The sequence below is a fragment of the Talpa europaea genome (assembly GCF_964194135.1).
Source record: "Talpa europaea genome assembly, chromosome: 3".
Lineage (NCBI taxonomy): Eukaryota > Metazoa > Chordata > Mammalia > Eulipotyphla > Talpidae > Talpa > Talpa europaea.
In genome coordinates this window covers 113469988-113486873 of record NC_140069.1, presented here as the reverse complement: position 1 = coordinate 113486873, position 16886 = coordinate 113469988, and the positions used below count along the sequence as shown (strand labels likewise).

Here is a 16886-nt window from a genome sequence, read left to right as displayed (position 1 = left end):
TTATTCAAATATTTGGCTTAATATTTGTGTAAGATTATTCACATTTCACATCAGAATAATTATGAAATAATCTGCCTTTTATGGTATTTGTGAAGTCATTACATAACCTAGGACTGATACAAATGGGTAATCTTATTACAGTTAATTTGTTAGCTGTCTTGGCTCAGTCTATAAGCATTTGAGTATATTGGGCAAATTACATTTTCTGACATTTGTAGGTGGACTATAGGAAAATAAGATTTAATTTGAGAAGGAATTTATTATTTAAACTATTCCATTGAGTGGGATTTATTAAAGATAGTTGACTGTATCATAAAACTACATTATGGAGCCAACAAATGAATCTGTGCCATCACTACACAACCATAGCAAAATGGCCTAATGAGATCTTTCCCTTGTCCCCACATATGGAAAAATATCAGAGTAGATACTTGCAGGTTATTCTATATTTCTTAATTGCTTAAGGAATTGATTTTTAAAAAAAATTACTTGTATGCCTACTGTGTATGTGTCTATCTATTGTGTGTGTGTATCTATAACTTAAAATACTCATTAAATCATTCTCTAATTCATAGTCATTGAAATAATTCTATCACTAGAATAATTAGGTATCAAATTATATAGCTTATTTCAGTAGCATTAATGATGAATAAGCTCAAACAATTTCATACTGAAACATGAATTATTGCTGCTTAATATCTGATCAAGAAAAAGTCTGGTGGCTAACCAGACTCACTTCAAAGCTAAGATGACTCTTACCCCACTAAAATGAGCACAATGTACATGGTTCAACTTTTGAATTCAGAAAAATGACAATTTATTTCATATCATAGTTTTGCTCAAACTGGTAGAAAACAAGTTATATTTTTTGTTACGCATTTGTTTCGTATTTTTGTTTTATGTTGTAATATAGTTGCTGACCTCTTCCTTAGCTCCCATATACTTCAATTTTGATTTTTGCTTAGGGAACAATTAGGGAGAAAGTGACTTCTCTGTAATTGTGTGATAAATGCTTATAAATCTATTTCTGTGTTCTTTGTCCTGAGGAATGCTTTATAGCAGGAAAACAACTCACATTTGCATTAAATTTTCTATCTAACATCTGTAAAGATAATATACTTCATCAGTTTGGTGGTTAAGACTTCTAGTTTGGTAAGAACTCTAAGGTAATTTCCATAAATTGGATGATGCATGAAGATGATACAGTATATTGGCAGAAAGAATTTTTCATTTTGTTGTTCCTGTTTAAAATTCTAGACTTCTATAATTCAATATGTAAATTAAGTATTTAGTTTTAAATAGTTATAGAATGATTTATGCTATGTGAATGCAAATCAATGCTAATGCAATATATTTTAATACTTGGGCACTTAGTGAAATAACATTGGAAGCTACATTATTTTTGTTTCCTGTTTTAAAATACTACAAAATTTTATACTACAAAAGCCTGTGCAGTTTCAGATAATCCTATATATTACTTCAAAAAAGTGACTTATCTACAGGAATTCACCTGGTGATATGTCTGAATTGCTGTGATTAAACTTTAAAAATTATGTTAAAATATTTTAAGCAGTTCCTTAACTAAATTAAAAAATCATATAATTTAAATAATGTAAGTCCTCAAGTACAGAGCTGTGGATCAAGAAGACGTAGTACATATACACAATGGAATACTACTCAGCCATCAAAAAGATAAACTATTACATTGCGGCAATATGAACAGGGTTGGAAGGGATATGCTAAGTGAAATAAGTCACAAGGAGAAAGACAAATACTGGATAATGTCACTTATATGTGGAATAAAGAGAAAACAAATGAAAGGTCAGATAAAAATCAATCTAACAACAACCCCCAGAAAGCTGACTGTATAACTGAGACTACCCAAAGGGGAGAAGGGGCAAGAATAAATTGAGAAGAAAGCAAAATGGACTATGGTTTGAAGATTACATGTGTTTTGGTGGTTGGTGCGGAGCACTAAACAATACCTGAAGGGGGGAGATCCCATACTTCTCAAGCACAATGATGTAAATTAATGTTACCTCAAAAAAAAAAAGTATGCTTGTCTTTTTTATATGTAGTTGTACAATTTAAATATTCTTAGTTTCACTAGTTACATTCTTTTTTTTTTTTTTTAGAAATTCCCTACATTTGAATGAGTGTGTTCTCATATAACAGACTATTAAGCAAAAGGGAAAACAAAAACTTATATTAAGGTAGAAAAGAACATAAGACTTGTTTTAATGAATGGAAAAAGGTAATAAAAGCGTATAGTATGGAAAATGTTATGCCAAAATAAGTCCTAACTGGGCCCTGCATCTCAATTTACAGATGTCTACATTTTATCATTGATACTGTAATAATTAACAAATCTTTCTCATTCCTTTATATATGAAAGTGAATTAGTAGTTGACCTACTATATAATTTCAGACAGTCCTTCACAAAATTAACCACAGAATATCAAAAGAACAGGAAAGTGATGATGTACCAAAAGGGTTCTAGAGGATCTAATCTGATAAGGGAAAGATATCTTTAATGTTTTAAAAAATTAAACACAAATGTTATGTTCTATGCAGAATAAATTAAGCTCAAATTTATATTACTTGTTGCTAAGTAAAATAGTTAAGGAAATGAGCATGATTTTCTGAGGCTTTGTGTGTTAATTGGTGGTTGTCTTCTACCCTGGGTTTAGCACTGATTTGTGAAATACCACAGAGTCCTGCTAACACAAAGATATTTGTCCTATAGACTGTCATTTTTTCCCCTCTTCTTTCTGAAGAGAATTATGAATGACCAACAACATGAGGAAAAGCACTTTCATGAAGAATGGTTTATACCACAATCAGCCTAATAGTTCCTAGGTGATAAGCAGTGTAAGGAGTATGGTCTTTCAAGACAGAAAGATGTGCATTCTGATAACATTTCCACTGCTTCTATGTATGATCTTGGGTAAATATTTCAGCTTGTTCTAGTATCTATTTCTTGACTCTATCCTACAAAAGGATAGCAATGCCCAATTCCTTATGTTACAATGAGCATGAAAAGACAGTGTTCATAAAGTGCATAGTACACTTTGTTCATCCAACAAGGATTGACTGTATGCCTGCTTTTGTTAGCCATTGTGGTAATCACAGAAAATAGAGCTGTAAACAGATAACCCCTGGTCTCTAGAGGTCAGAGCATATGAGGCAGAAACAGAATCAAAAATAGCAAATTTTTAAAGAAACAAGGCAACTGTCTAGATGAGTAAGATTTTTAATAGAAAACTAGTAAGATTTTTTAATAGAGAGAAAAATAGTGTGATATTTCAATGGTACAGTAGCACCAGCCCATGTTGGCATGTTTAGTATTTGCATTTCTTCCCAGTTCTGAATTTAGTGACATCATATGGGTAGTTTGAAATTGGCCATTGTCAGGGTATTTATATCAAGGAAATCATTAAGTGTCACAAATCAGCCTGTTCTCCTCCTCCTGCTCTAGACAGCTTGTTATTTGTTTATCAGAATGTAGTAGTGACAGGGTTATGTAGGGATGGTTAACAGATGGGATCCCAAGGAAATAACATTTAATTTGGAAACTTAATGATATGAAGTGAATCCTTGTACAAATCCAGGGTCACCGCTGCTACCCTCAGCAGTTTATTTCAGTCAATCCGCCTCTTCTGCTCCCCATGCTGTCTCTGGTGAATCCTCTCAACCCCCACATCTCTGGTCTATACCCCAGTTCTTGTATGCATAAATAAATAAATATTAAAAAAAATCCAGGGTCAAAGAATTTTAGGCATACAGAACAGTGGGGGAGAGGCCTTAAGGTTTGGAATGTTTGAGGAACAGAGATACAGAACAGATAATTATGATAGTGACCATTTCTGAGATGTTAACTTGGGTTGGTGTTACGGAGAATGACTAAGGTTGTGAGCTTCTAGGTATTCAATGTGTGACATTAACTTTCTTGTACATTTTCATTGAGGTAATATTACTTTACAATACTGTATATAATTCAGAGGTTCATACTTTTTAAAAAACTGGCCTGTGATCTCAACAATCTCTGATGTAGAAAATTCCATTTGCTTACTCAAAAGAAGCTAATACTGAGTTATAACACTGTAGGACTTGATCTTTGCAAGACACTTACTAGGCAAGTGAAGAAAAGGTGATTCTTTTACTTGCAATATGCTGCTAATTAATGGAGAACCTGGGAGTGAAAGTTTGGTAGTACTAGCCTAAAGGCCTATCCTCAGCTTCTAGTCTGTGTTTCAGTGAGAAATTTGAAGAGCTAAAAGAAGGTTAAATAAAACAGAATGTGCTAAAAATGCTTTGACTGGCTGAGGAGGCCAGAGGAGAAGCAGATGGACTAGGTTTCCAAAGGAAAACCCTAGAAACTCCATCAAAGTTCAGGAGTCTGGAGAAAGTAGTTGCCACAGAGGAACTGTACCACAGTTATGAAGGCAAACTTTCCTCACATTTGCCAAGAGGGGCTATTGATCCCTGTCTCTGGAGTATCCTTATCCTGGTTTGATTTTGAATTCATCTTTCAGAAAGTTAACTACTTGTGGGTCTGAAATTCCAGTCCAAATGTTGAAGCATTTCTTCCATAATAACTTGAAAATATTATCTTGACTATCTATGTCTTAACTATTCTTATTATATACATGAATCACTAATTTTAGAGCTTAAATATTTTAAAATTTTATCCACAAAGGGATATAATTAAAATTTTCCCTCACAAATGGATGTAATTATGTCACCTTTTCTAAGGATTTTCTTTTCAAAAATTTTCATTATTGCATACATGAATGCTTTAATTTTATTTATATTTTTATTACTAAATTGGTATTTTATTAATGGTATGTCTTGATCCTAATTTTAATGTTTAATATTCTGTCTCATCCTTAATCTATAGGGAGAGGCACTTCAGTGTGAAGTTACATTTTCTAACATGCTAGTATATCCATTTCTTGATATAGCAAATAAGTAATTTTGCAATAGAATTTCTAAGAAAGTCTTGATAATGCAACACCAATGAAAACAATGCATTTATTTTCCTACCCAAACCATGCTTATAAATTAGGTCTTGTTATTCCAGTAAGTACCATCACATTCAAATAATTTTCTTCTTAATTTGCATTTTTTAAATTAAGGAAACAAATTAATATAAATACTTCAAGCAAATTGAGTAGTAAGGCAGAGGGAATAGGATCCATGGCATCTGTAGCTTAAATGGTACTTAAGTATTTTTTCCTTTTTTTTTCAAGTAGGATAGGAGTTTCAGGTATGAGCAAAATAAAATCTAGCTGCAATCTGCTCAACACAGAGGGATTTTCTTGGAGAAGAGGTGAGAGTCAGGATGAGGGTTGGAGTGAAGGGCCACAGGGGTCTCATGAAGAACAGTGGTCATGGAGAGTGTGAGATCTAACCAGCATGCCTGAGAACTCACTTCTCTTAGACATGAATTTGAGTTTTTCTGCATGAAGTCACACTGAACCTAATGTATGTTTTCTCTTGAAAGTTAGAAAAGACATTTGTCCATACCTGAAGTGCAAATCTTTAAAGGAGAATTGAGTTTCAATGATTCCAGTTGTTTTCACTCGAGAATGAAGAACATCTTGCTCATTTGGGACATATCCAGGAGCTGTTATTCTGTCCAAATCATTAAGGTAGCTAATTAGAAAAACAAACAAGGTGGCGTTTATATTTTCATTGTTGCATTTGAAAATGCCAGGATTTAATACAAATGTGTGTTTAATTTAGGGTAGATTAAATTTTTTAACTCAAGACTTTTTTAACTCCAGTTTTTCAAACTCTTTTGAGTGTCAGAATTATAGGCATTTGGTGGCTGAGATGATGCAGAGCCTGGGTGTGGCACACAGTTGACTCATAGGGCTGCTTTCAAAGGTGGCTGGATCAGTGCTGTCTTAGCTCCTGTTACGTGAGGTGTATGTGATAGATTTAGAAGAGTTCTCTTTACAGATGTACCATCCTTCCCCTGCCACTCCTCCCTTCAATTGTGCTATGGTGTAATGGTGGTCACTAGACTAGTCTCAAAATACCATCCTTTGAGTGTAGGCACTTTGAATTTTAATAGTGATTAGTTTTACTATCACAATTTGAAAGTTGTTCTATTGTTTCCCATGGGTTGTGTAGCTTAGGACTTTGAGTCATTTCATTAAGTGCAGTTTTATCTCCAATAAGATTGAAAAAAGAAATTTCTGACTTTCTTGTTGGTTCAATGCTGTAACTAATGAAATTGCTGACCCACCTCTGAGCCAGCACTCCTGGGGATAGAAGACCTGACTTACTCATGACACCCATTCCTACACCTATGTCTCTTCTGTCAGTGCATCTGGGTGTCCATATTTTAAAACTACCCTTACTTGGAATAAGTCTGATTCAACTGTGTGCTTTATAGAGTCTCTTTGGTTAGAGGAAAGAATATGCTTTTTGCCTCATTCTTGAAACCAGATGTCTTTAGATTAAAACAAAGTAAAGTACATTATTGCTTTAAAAATAGTCAATCAGTTGAAAACCTCTGTTCTAGACTTTCAGTACTAAGGCTTTAGTAGCTTTTTAACAGCATAGCTCTTTCTGGGAAAATGTTAAATAGAGATAGTAAGAGCCTGCTAGATTGTTGGTGATTAATTTGACCATTACAGTGAACTAAGTTTACATGTGTAGCTTAAGTAGAATGACCACGATGGCATAAATCTGGTCATGCAAAATTTGAGATGTAGAATCCAAATGAATATTATTATTTAACGTAAAATTTTCTAAGACTAAGTTGAAGAACTAGCATTTTGGCATCTACCACAGTAACTTTAAAAAAAGCAAAACTATTTTATCAGTTTTATAAAATGATTTCAATAGCAATATAGAAATATATTCTTACATGATTTCACTTGCTCTTGAGATAAAAAGAGCAAAGAAAAGGCAAGTGTCCCAAAGGGATTTAGGCCCAGGTCAAATTGACAGTCACATTTCAGAAACACACATATGTATAATGTAAAAATTCATTGCCATGTTTTATTCTGACAAGGTATTATATTTTCCAAAAAAAGACATATATACACATATTGAAAGAAAGTATTAGAAAATTTTTCTGGTTTACTTATCTTTTTTCTCTTGTGTGAAGGAAGTTTTTGATGTGAATTCCTGATTAAGTCTACTTATGTGGTTGGCAGGTATACTATTTGTCAGTTGGGTCAAGCAAGAGTAAAAAACTGCCTGCCAACACAGATTAACTTTATTTTAGTGATAGCTAAACAAATGTTTGGGTAAAGACACATTATAGTGTATTTTAATTTGCATGAATAAATAATTTCATGCAAAGCATAAGTATTTGCAGAGTGACACATTTGCATTTAAAATGCTTGTTTTAATAAACAAATGTAGGATTTGGATGAGCAAGCTTCTGATCTAAAAACTTAAACTAAAGCAGAGAATCTAGATGTTTCTTTTCTAATCATGTAAAAATTTGTATTTTTTTTTCTGATGCAGTCTATGTTAAATCTTATAGTACATGGGACATAAATAGCACACTGGATGACCTCAATAAGTAAACCATAAAATATTTTCCCAGTTTGTCACTGTCATGCACTTTTTCTTTCAGTTTGCTAGTACTGATGGTTGGTAGTGGGGAGTGTGTTATGTTGCCAACAAACCATTCACTTTTCTCCTCTGTTAAGGACTTTGTTAGCTTCTACTTTAAAGAGTTCTAGGTTTGCGAAAAGAGCAAATTATTTCGCTTTCATTAAAAAATAGGAAGTAAGGACGCAACCACTGCCCTATATAATGTGTGTAAAATAGACGTGCTTGTGGTACCAATATCATATTACATTTAGTTTTAAAATGTGGATGTTATCCAGTATTGAAATATCTATTAAGTTTTGGGAAAAGACAATGGCTGTTCAATTATTTTTCTTAGTAAGCGCTTAATCTTTATTTCAATCACCCTTAAGGGCAGAGAAAAGTTAACAATGAATTCTCAGTATGAGGGGAAGTCAGTTTTCCTATTGTTATTCTTCTGCCCTGCAAACCAACCTGGGAAGTTAAAAACCACTACAACTTGGGCAATATTCACAAAATGAGTGCAAAGACATACGGTGTAGTTGTGTTTAACCTGAAAAAAAAAACAAACAAAAAATGCTTTCACTATGAATCTGTAATATGATAGGTATTCCCAACGTAAAATACATTTTATGTTTTAAAATAAAGAAAAAAGAAAAAACTAAAGCTTAAGATTACAAAGTATGGAAAGTAAAATGTTATTTCTCTTGCCACTTTTGACTATGTAACTTGTGAATATGTATTTTTTTCACTTGAAGAATTTGGTATATGTAGTGTTAGGATTGCAGAAACATTTCTCATATTTTAAGGAAAAAATCACATTTAATTAATACTATGTGTCCAAAACAATATACTATAGTTCCTTTGCAGCTTTTTTCTCTCCTTCCCCAGAATTTGCCGGTTGTTATGGGACTATTCTATGTTTGATTTCTTATTAATTGTGACTGCCTTTATCCGTGATTCATATAGAAAAACAATGCTATGCTACAAAGAACATTTTTAGTGTAAAAATTTGGCTAGGCCATAGGACACACAAAAAGCTACCAAGCTTACACAATCATGAGGCGCTAACCATTCTCTGCTTCATTAGAGATACTAGAACACAACTTTCCTCCAAGGGCTGTGTGTCCATGGATTTTGGAATTTAAGGTGAACACAGCCGAGTAATTTCATAAAGCTGATTGTTGTTATCTTGTCCTAGAATTGATGTGACTTGCTTTCTCTTTGTAATACTTACAAATCTGAAGTACACATTTCATTGCTCTCGCCTCAATCTTTTATTTGCTTCACTTTTAACTTATCTTTTCAAAGTATTGTTAACATGTTGTTGTTAGTCCATTAAAAGGACTGTATGTTACTTTTCACACATTTTTACGAATGGAAAGACATATAGAATAATTAAGTTATATTTACGTATGTATACACAAGCTTGCAAGCATGTAACCATGGGATATGTTAAGAATCACTTACTAAAATGAAAATTTAAAATAATTTTGGTAATGAAATTATAGTGTCCAACCTCCTAATTTCCTTGTGACTGATAATTGCTAACAGGATGACATTAGCTATAAAAATTATTAATCTTTTTGAGCCTCCAAAAGAATCCCACAATATATAGATGTTTTGGAAATACATTTGTTTCTTCTAGAACTCTGTATCATGTTTATCAGACCAGTGGAGCCAAAGCACATGTCATCAATAAATACAGTGTTTTTGGAACACGTCGTCAGTAATGTGAATTGAAATGAAATGTATAGCCAAATCCTCAGTGTGTGTGTCACTGGCGTGCATGTTAAATAAGGTATACAATGATTACTACTAATTGGAAGAAAATATTTGTGACATTTGGATCATCTTAGACAGATAGCTACAAAATGAATAGCTTAAAATGCTTGCCTGGGGCCTCCCTGGTGGCACAGGCATTGAGCGCAGTGCTGTGAAGATGTCCGCAGCCTCTACAGTGCGAGTTCGATCCCGCACTGGCCGGTGAGATACACATATGGTGAGATACACATATGGTGCGGCAGACTTCTGTCTCTCCCGCTGCTCCCATCAGCAGTGTATTTCCGTCAGTCTGCCTGTTCTGTTCCCCACTCTGTCTCTGGTGAATCCTCTCACCCTCCCACACATCTGGCCTGTACCCTGGTTCTGGTATGCATGAATAAATAAATCTTTAAAAAAAAATGCTTGCCTGGTTTTAATTTTTCAGGTATCATTTATGTCTTGATCTTTTCTTATTTCCCTTCAAATTTTATTTCAGTAAGGTTATTTATGATGATAAATACAGAGAATCTAGAATTATAATTCTTAATTTTAAATAGATTGACAGAGAGTATATCCTGTCAAACTACTTACTAAGCTGCTGAGTCGTTGAGCTGATATTCAGATGCTCGTTCAAAACAGGCCTGAACTCCTGGATCTCCCCATAGTCGTTTCATCACTTCAGCTAACTCTGGCGTCATGCCACCATCTCCCAGCATATTTGCCATTGCGCAGAGTTCTCTTTGGTCTTCCTAGAGCAATGTTTTGGTGAGAAGGATAAAAATATATTGATATTTGAAATTACATTTTTTTAAATAGAGCATTTCCATTTGGTGATTTTTATCTTATTCTTTAGGTTATAATTCTGATGAACATTTATTCAATAGATCTTAAAATAAATAGTGCTAAGTTTTCTTATAATAACTGATGTCTAGAAGAGTTGTCATGCAAAAATTGCTATCTATAAGGATAAATTAGGTTTTTTTTGGTATATATCATAACTTCTGAATATGCTGTCAAAACAAATAATACTTTGATGTACGCTCATTGACCTTTCAGACGTTAAAATGCCTGGGTTAAGGAGAATAAATCTAATCTAATCTGTCAGTTTGCCTTCCTTTGATCATGGCTATATATTTTTTAGGAAATAAAAATATCATGTAAGAATTGAAGTGTAAGAATTAGAATGAAAATGGAGAATAAGACTCAATACTCTAAAATTCTATTTCAAAAATATTGATTTAAAGGATAAAAGAGGGAACAGACATCCTTCCATGACTCTCTACCCTCCCACCCTCTTTTTTTTCTTCAGAGTCCTTACTACTATTTATATAGTTCTCCCTACTATCTGAAAGTAGAGCATTTGTATTGGGCATTATTTAATAGATTATATTTTGGGACTGGGAATGTTATTATTATCCTTAATTTATGTGGAAAAAATTTAGTGTATATTTCTTTATTTCATCTATGTTGTATTAGGCTAAAAAGCACATAAAGGCAGAGACTTATTATTATTATTTTTTTGCTTACAATTCTTATGACTGAGTGTAGGATCTATTATATAGAACATGTTCCTGAAATATTGTATAAGGAAATAAAATAAATATGCTAATTATCCTAGATGTTATGTTTTAGGAAAACTTTAAGGATTCTCCATTAATTTCACCAATTTTTCAAGTAGCTCCAGGAAGGCTTGCAAGGCATCCTGAAGAAATTTTATTTGGGAAAGCTTAGAAATTATGGTGGTTCTGGTATGGTTCATTCTCTCAAGGTGGTACAATTCTGGGACAATGCTGCATAGAAAACAGAACTTTTGTAGAAGTTGCTCAGACCGGGCCTCCCCGGTGGCGCAGCAGGTTGAGCGCAGCACTGTGAAGTTGTTGGCAGCCCCTGCAGCACTGGTTCGATTCCCGGCAGGCCAGGGAGATTCCCACATGGCGGGGCAGACCCTTCCTGTCTCGCCTACTGCTCCCCTCAGCAGTATACTTCGGTCCTTCTGCCTGCTCTGCTCCCCGCTCTGTCTCTGGTGAATTCTCTCACCCTCTCTCACCTCTGACCTGTACCCCAGTGCTTGTATAAATAAATCTTTAAAAAAAAAATCTTAAAAAAAAAAAGTTGCTCAGACCATCCTCATCAACAGGGGACATCAGATGGTCCTAGAAAGTCATGAGCTCTTTGTGAATTACAAATATCCCCCATGATTGTGGAAAAAACTTCAAATGATAACATAACCTAGGAATTCTTGGTTAAAACGCCATGGTTGGTTGATAGAAGATTTTCAGGGCTTTTGAGTACTATTATTGTAATTTCCATGAAAAGTTTGTAAACAAACACATTAACCATATCGCATCATATAACTTTTGTTATAGAATATCTCGAGGAATCATTGTTTGTTTGATTTACAGCTCGGTTCAATTTATAAGAGTCTGTGTCAAACACGGTAAGATACTCAAATCGTGTTTAAAGTATTGTAACTTTCAACATACTTTTGTCAGCCAACTGAATGTTTTATAGGTTCTAAAATTGAACATACTAATATTCAGAGGGGATAAGTGCAAATTTATTAAATATCTCTATTATGTGTCCCTCTTGGGGGACTTCACAGGATTCTCCCTTCACAACTCTTGAACTGCCTCTCATTATCTTCTCACTGATCTCTCTGCATTATTAAATTCAATTCATTACTTAAAATTTTTTTAATGTGGTAAATACACATAATGGAATACTACTCAAGTATAAAAAAGATGAAATCTTGTTATTTGTGACAACATGGATGGAAGTGCAGGGGATTATACTAATGGAATGTGTTAGAAGGAGGAATACAGATGCTGGTGTTCCTATTCATATGCAAATATAAAATAAAGCGATGAAACAGACAAAACTAACCAACACAAACTCTAGAAATCTAACTATAGAGGGAGAAAGGAGGATGGGGAGCAAAGTGTAAGAGACTTAATCCTATTGTAGAGGATTATGTGCACTTTGGTTTGGTGTGTGTGATTTGGTAGCATACATCTGAAAAGTTGTATACTTAGACCCCTAAGACATAAACAATTTTGTAAACCAACATTATCTTATTAAGAAATAATTTAAAATACATACATACATACATACCTAAAGGTCTTTCACAGGACCTTTCAATTTGAATAACCTTCCTTTGAAATGCTTCCCTTAAATTCTGTGAGTCCACATACTCCAGGTTTAGTTCCTAAAATTCTATGCTGTTCTCCACAGAGTTTCCTATTTCTCTCAAATGGCCAGAAAATGTTGATGTTTTTCCAACTCTAGTGTTTAAGGATCTGTTCTCCTAGTGCCCTTCTCAGGTCAGTCTCAGCACTTAGCAAACTTTTCCCATCCTATGCATTTCCTTAGCATATATTAGATGCCATAGTTTAAAGGTGTCTAATAGCATCAAGATTTACATCTCTTTGAACTGCGAATGCACATTTTCAAATGCACAGAATTTACAAACTCAAAATTTCCAAAACAAAACTAATTTGTTCTCAACTAGGTGAGAGAATTCCTTTTCTTAGTGATTCTTTCTACATATTTGGGACATTCTACATCCAGCTATGCTGCCATTTGAAATAGTTGATGCGTTGTGATTACTTGCTCAACATCAGTTTTTCCTTGTCTTGATGGCAAATACTCTTTTCATTTACTGCTGATTTCTCAGCACAAATCCAGTGTCCTGCAAATGTCTGATAAGAGTTTAATGAAAAATATTTTTCAAATGCTGTTGAATGTGTAGATTTCAATATGTAAATTTTAATGAGCTTATGTTCAAAGTGATTATTGAAAAGAAAAATACCCTAATGTTGTAACACCTTCTGTAATACTTCATATTTGAGGAAATTCTTATTTCCCCCCTCTATTCTATTTGTTTTTGAGGTAGCATTGATTTATATTGTTGTATATGATTCAGAGGGGTGTGTTCATACATCCTCAGATGTGTATCACCATACCCCATCCACCCCAGAGCACCCATATCCCTTTATCCTATACCATTGGGCCCCCTCCCCACTCTGTTCCCACCCTCTCCCTTCCTCTCTGGGATTCTCAATACTGCAGTCATATTTCTAGAAATCATTTTGTTCTAGTTTTGTCAGTTCCTTTGTTTCTTTGTACTCCATGTTTGAGGGAAATCATCCTGTATTTGTCTTTCTCTTGATTATTTAAATTTAGCATAATCCCAACTGATTCCATCCATTGTTACAAGTGACAGGATTTCATTGTGTGGCTTCTAGTGTTTCTGCTTCCTTCTCTAATAGTTGTTTGTAATTCAATGAGGAAAGCATTGTGGATAATGAAATGGAAACAGAGAATTTAACTGTTTTGTCCAAATTTACAGTAAATTTACAGTAAACAGTTCAGCTCTCTGTCAGACTTTCTCTCTTTGAATGGAAATCAGTGTGAAGATGTACCGATGGTTATGTAAAAATATAAATTTTATAAATAAATATGGGGCTATAGGACACCAAAACTCTGAAAGTTACACATAGAAGTACTCAGCAATTAATGTATTCAATAAACAGTTTAAACCAGGTAAAGTGTGCATTAATCTTAAAATCAAATATAAAAGAATGCAATTGAAACTGCTATAGTTTATATCAGTTAAAAAACAAAATATGAGCTATCTAGTGTCTGACAACTACTTGGTATTTGACAGCATGGAGATTACTCAGAAATCATTCCAATTGCATAGTGCTGCTTAAATTATTGTTTTCACCACTCCATGTACAATTTGAATACATTACATTTTTATTTTTTAGTTACATAATGGCAGTGATATTCAGCATATTATTTTCTCTTTACCTGCATGCCAAATCATTGAGACTCCTAACCAGCAAATTTCTTCTAAATTTCTTCTAAACTCTGTTTAATGCAGGCCAAATTGTTAAATTTTTTTGGGCCTTATCTTCTATATCTTTAAATAAGGAAGTTATACCTGTTGTCTCTTAAGGACAGTTTAAAGTCCTAGGTTCTTAGCAAAGATTAAACTACTCAATAAAAACGTGATCATTACACCATATGATGATAAAGAACAAAAGGATATTGCAGTTCAGTTCCTGAAAATCCCCCTTGTAAGAGGGTAATTGTTACCTAGAGAAGTAAGAGCCAAGTTTTGGAAAAAACTAAAAATGGAAGGAGAGACTAGCAGAAGTTCTGATTCTGCTTTACAAATCATTAGTTCTAAGAACAGCATTTTTACACTGTGGCTCTTAGTAAGTGGCAGAACAAAATGGATTTATCAGTGCCTTTAAAATTAACATAATGAAAGTTATTTTATTATTTTCATCCTTGATGGTTTTGAGAGGTCACTTACATGATACATCCCTAAATTCCTGGAGGAGTGGGAGGGAGGGTATTACAGACTTCATTTTCTTCTCTATAACTAACTGTATTGTTCCTCTCTATTTCTATTGTTAGTATTCAAGATCTCTTACATTGGGAACTGTTGGCTTCCCCTGGAGGCAATCAGCTGCTCTTGGAGAGGACCTATGGAAACAGGTGAGTTCTTCCTGTGGATTGTTGTTACTCCTTTTCTTGGGAATGATCAACATTTCTTTGGATACTACTATATTCTTCACTTGCCAACTAAAATACTTTGATATGTTTGCAAATAAACTGTTTTAAAGTAAGTGAATTTAAAATGTATTTTAATGAAATAATTATATGACAAAATATAAAAGATAAAATGTGATATTTAGATGCTAACATATAAAAATAAGCTATGACTCTCAGTTATATTTATTCAAACATTTTAAGCACACAATTTTTAATTCTTTTTTAAAAACTAACATTATAAAAGAAGCATTCCCCTCTTATATAGACTCTATAATGATCAATGAACATTAATGATAATTGAGGTGTTATTATTAAAAATAAGTCTCATGAATGTCTCATAATTAAACTAAGAAATAAATGTAGAGCTAAACAGATTGCTTTTGTGGAACAAACACTTGTATTTTTAGCAAATATAAGCAGTACTTTTTTAACGTAGTGTATGATTTGATAGTATGTTTGACTCCTGGGAAAACAATTAATGTTACATAAGATTATAGCACATAGTCAACAAAATCTTTCATTCAAAGGAAACTAGAAAATCTTATACTACATAAAATTAATGTTTCTAAAATTCATATTTTATATACTTAAATTTTGGGTACAGATCAATACTAAAAATTTGGTAAGGCCTACTGTTTTATGGCTCAAATGTCATGGTAGGATCTACATTTGTCATTATTTGCATACTTACTGAACTTCTGGGATTTGCATAATCAATCCCAAGGGTAGTCATGGCTTTTACAATAGCTAGGATGGATTGCAATGTGTTACTGTAAATTACTGCTTTGAACTCCATGCATTCTTGTTCACTGTAACCATTCTTATGGATGATCCTATAATGTAAACATGAAACGTTTTTGTGAGTTGAACAATTGCTTGTAATACTGAAACACATCAACAGTAATTTGCTTGAAAGAAATTTGCTGCATGTATTAGTTTTAAAAGGAACAATTTTGTCTATATATGCTAAAGGTGAGCAATTCTATGACTTTAGATTTTTGTTATCACTGTCTTTAATATAGCATTTTCTTTCTGAGAATCTCATGCTAAATATAAAAAGGACTTAGGATTGTCCCTAGATAACCAGTATATAAAATGAATAAATCAGGATCATTTTACTTTAAAAGTTTATTTTTTTTCAGGCAAAAATTTTCTAGTCCCAGGGCAAAGGTACATACAGTGTTCTAAAATTTTGTGGTGTTTACAGCATGATATTTAGAGGAAGTGAAACAATTTAGTAGAACATTCATGTCTTTTCCTATCACTTAAGTCACATTGGGAAATAGGAGTGCCTGTTTTCTATTTATAGCATTAACAAAAGCGTTTTTTCAAAATGTTAATTATCCACTGTTATATCCCTTTGTCACTTTTCCATCTGTGTACGTGCCACTGAGTGCTCAAAGTTGAAATGCCCAGACATATTATTTGGCTGAACTCTTCTTTCCACTCATTCAATCAGAAGTCAGGTCAAGTTAACAATACACTTATAGTTTTGGAATAATAGCTTAAAATAGACTTATTTATTAAAAGCTAAAATCTTTGCATATGCTAATTACTTTGTTGCATGTTTGTTGCGTAATATGTTCTTGTTTTTATTTTTCTGTCTGTTCTGGAAGTTCTTTGTATTCATTAGGTATCATTTTGGATGTCATCTTACTAAGTATTCGTAGTGTATCTATACACATAGTGACTTTATAGGAGTAAAAAGAATATTGGCATATATAGGAATATAGGAGTAGAAGAATACATAGGCCCCTTCTACATTAAAATCTATAAATGAAAGGATTCTGCGTTAAAAGGAGTAAATGTACCTTTATCAATTTTTTTTTGTTTTAAATATTTGCTATATTTAAATTACTATATTTCTGCTTTAAATTTGACTGTTGCATTAAACAAATAAGTAATTTAAACAGATAGAGGCTCTAAGAATGTGTAAAATGTCCTAAATTACAAGGCAATTACAATAAATTTGGGGGAATGTAGACTTTCTATATGGA

At 33.2% G+C, this 16886-nt stretch overlaps 1 protein-coding gene across 1 annotated transcript in view; it reads right to left on the bottom strand.

Moving 5' to 3' along the window:
- The window catches only part of GNAT3 (G protein subunit alpha transducin 3), a gene marked incomplete at both ends in the record, with an annotated part of 39912 nt that overhangs the window by 8060 nt on the left and 14966 nt on the right, over window positions 1-16886 (bottom strand). Inside the window, 3 exons of the mRNA XM_084229584.1 lie at window positions 5530-5658; window positions 9916-10073; window positions 15581-15722. Of these exons, the coding sequence (XP_084085710.1) occupies window positions 5530-5658; window positions 9916-10073; window positions 15581-15722 (429 nt within the window). The remainder of the gene's footprint in view (window positions 1-5529; window positions 5659-9915; window positions 10074-15580; window positions 15723-16886) is intronic.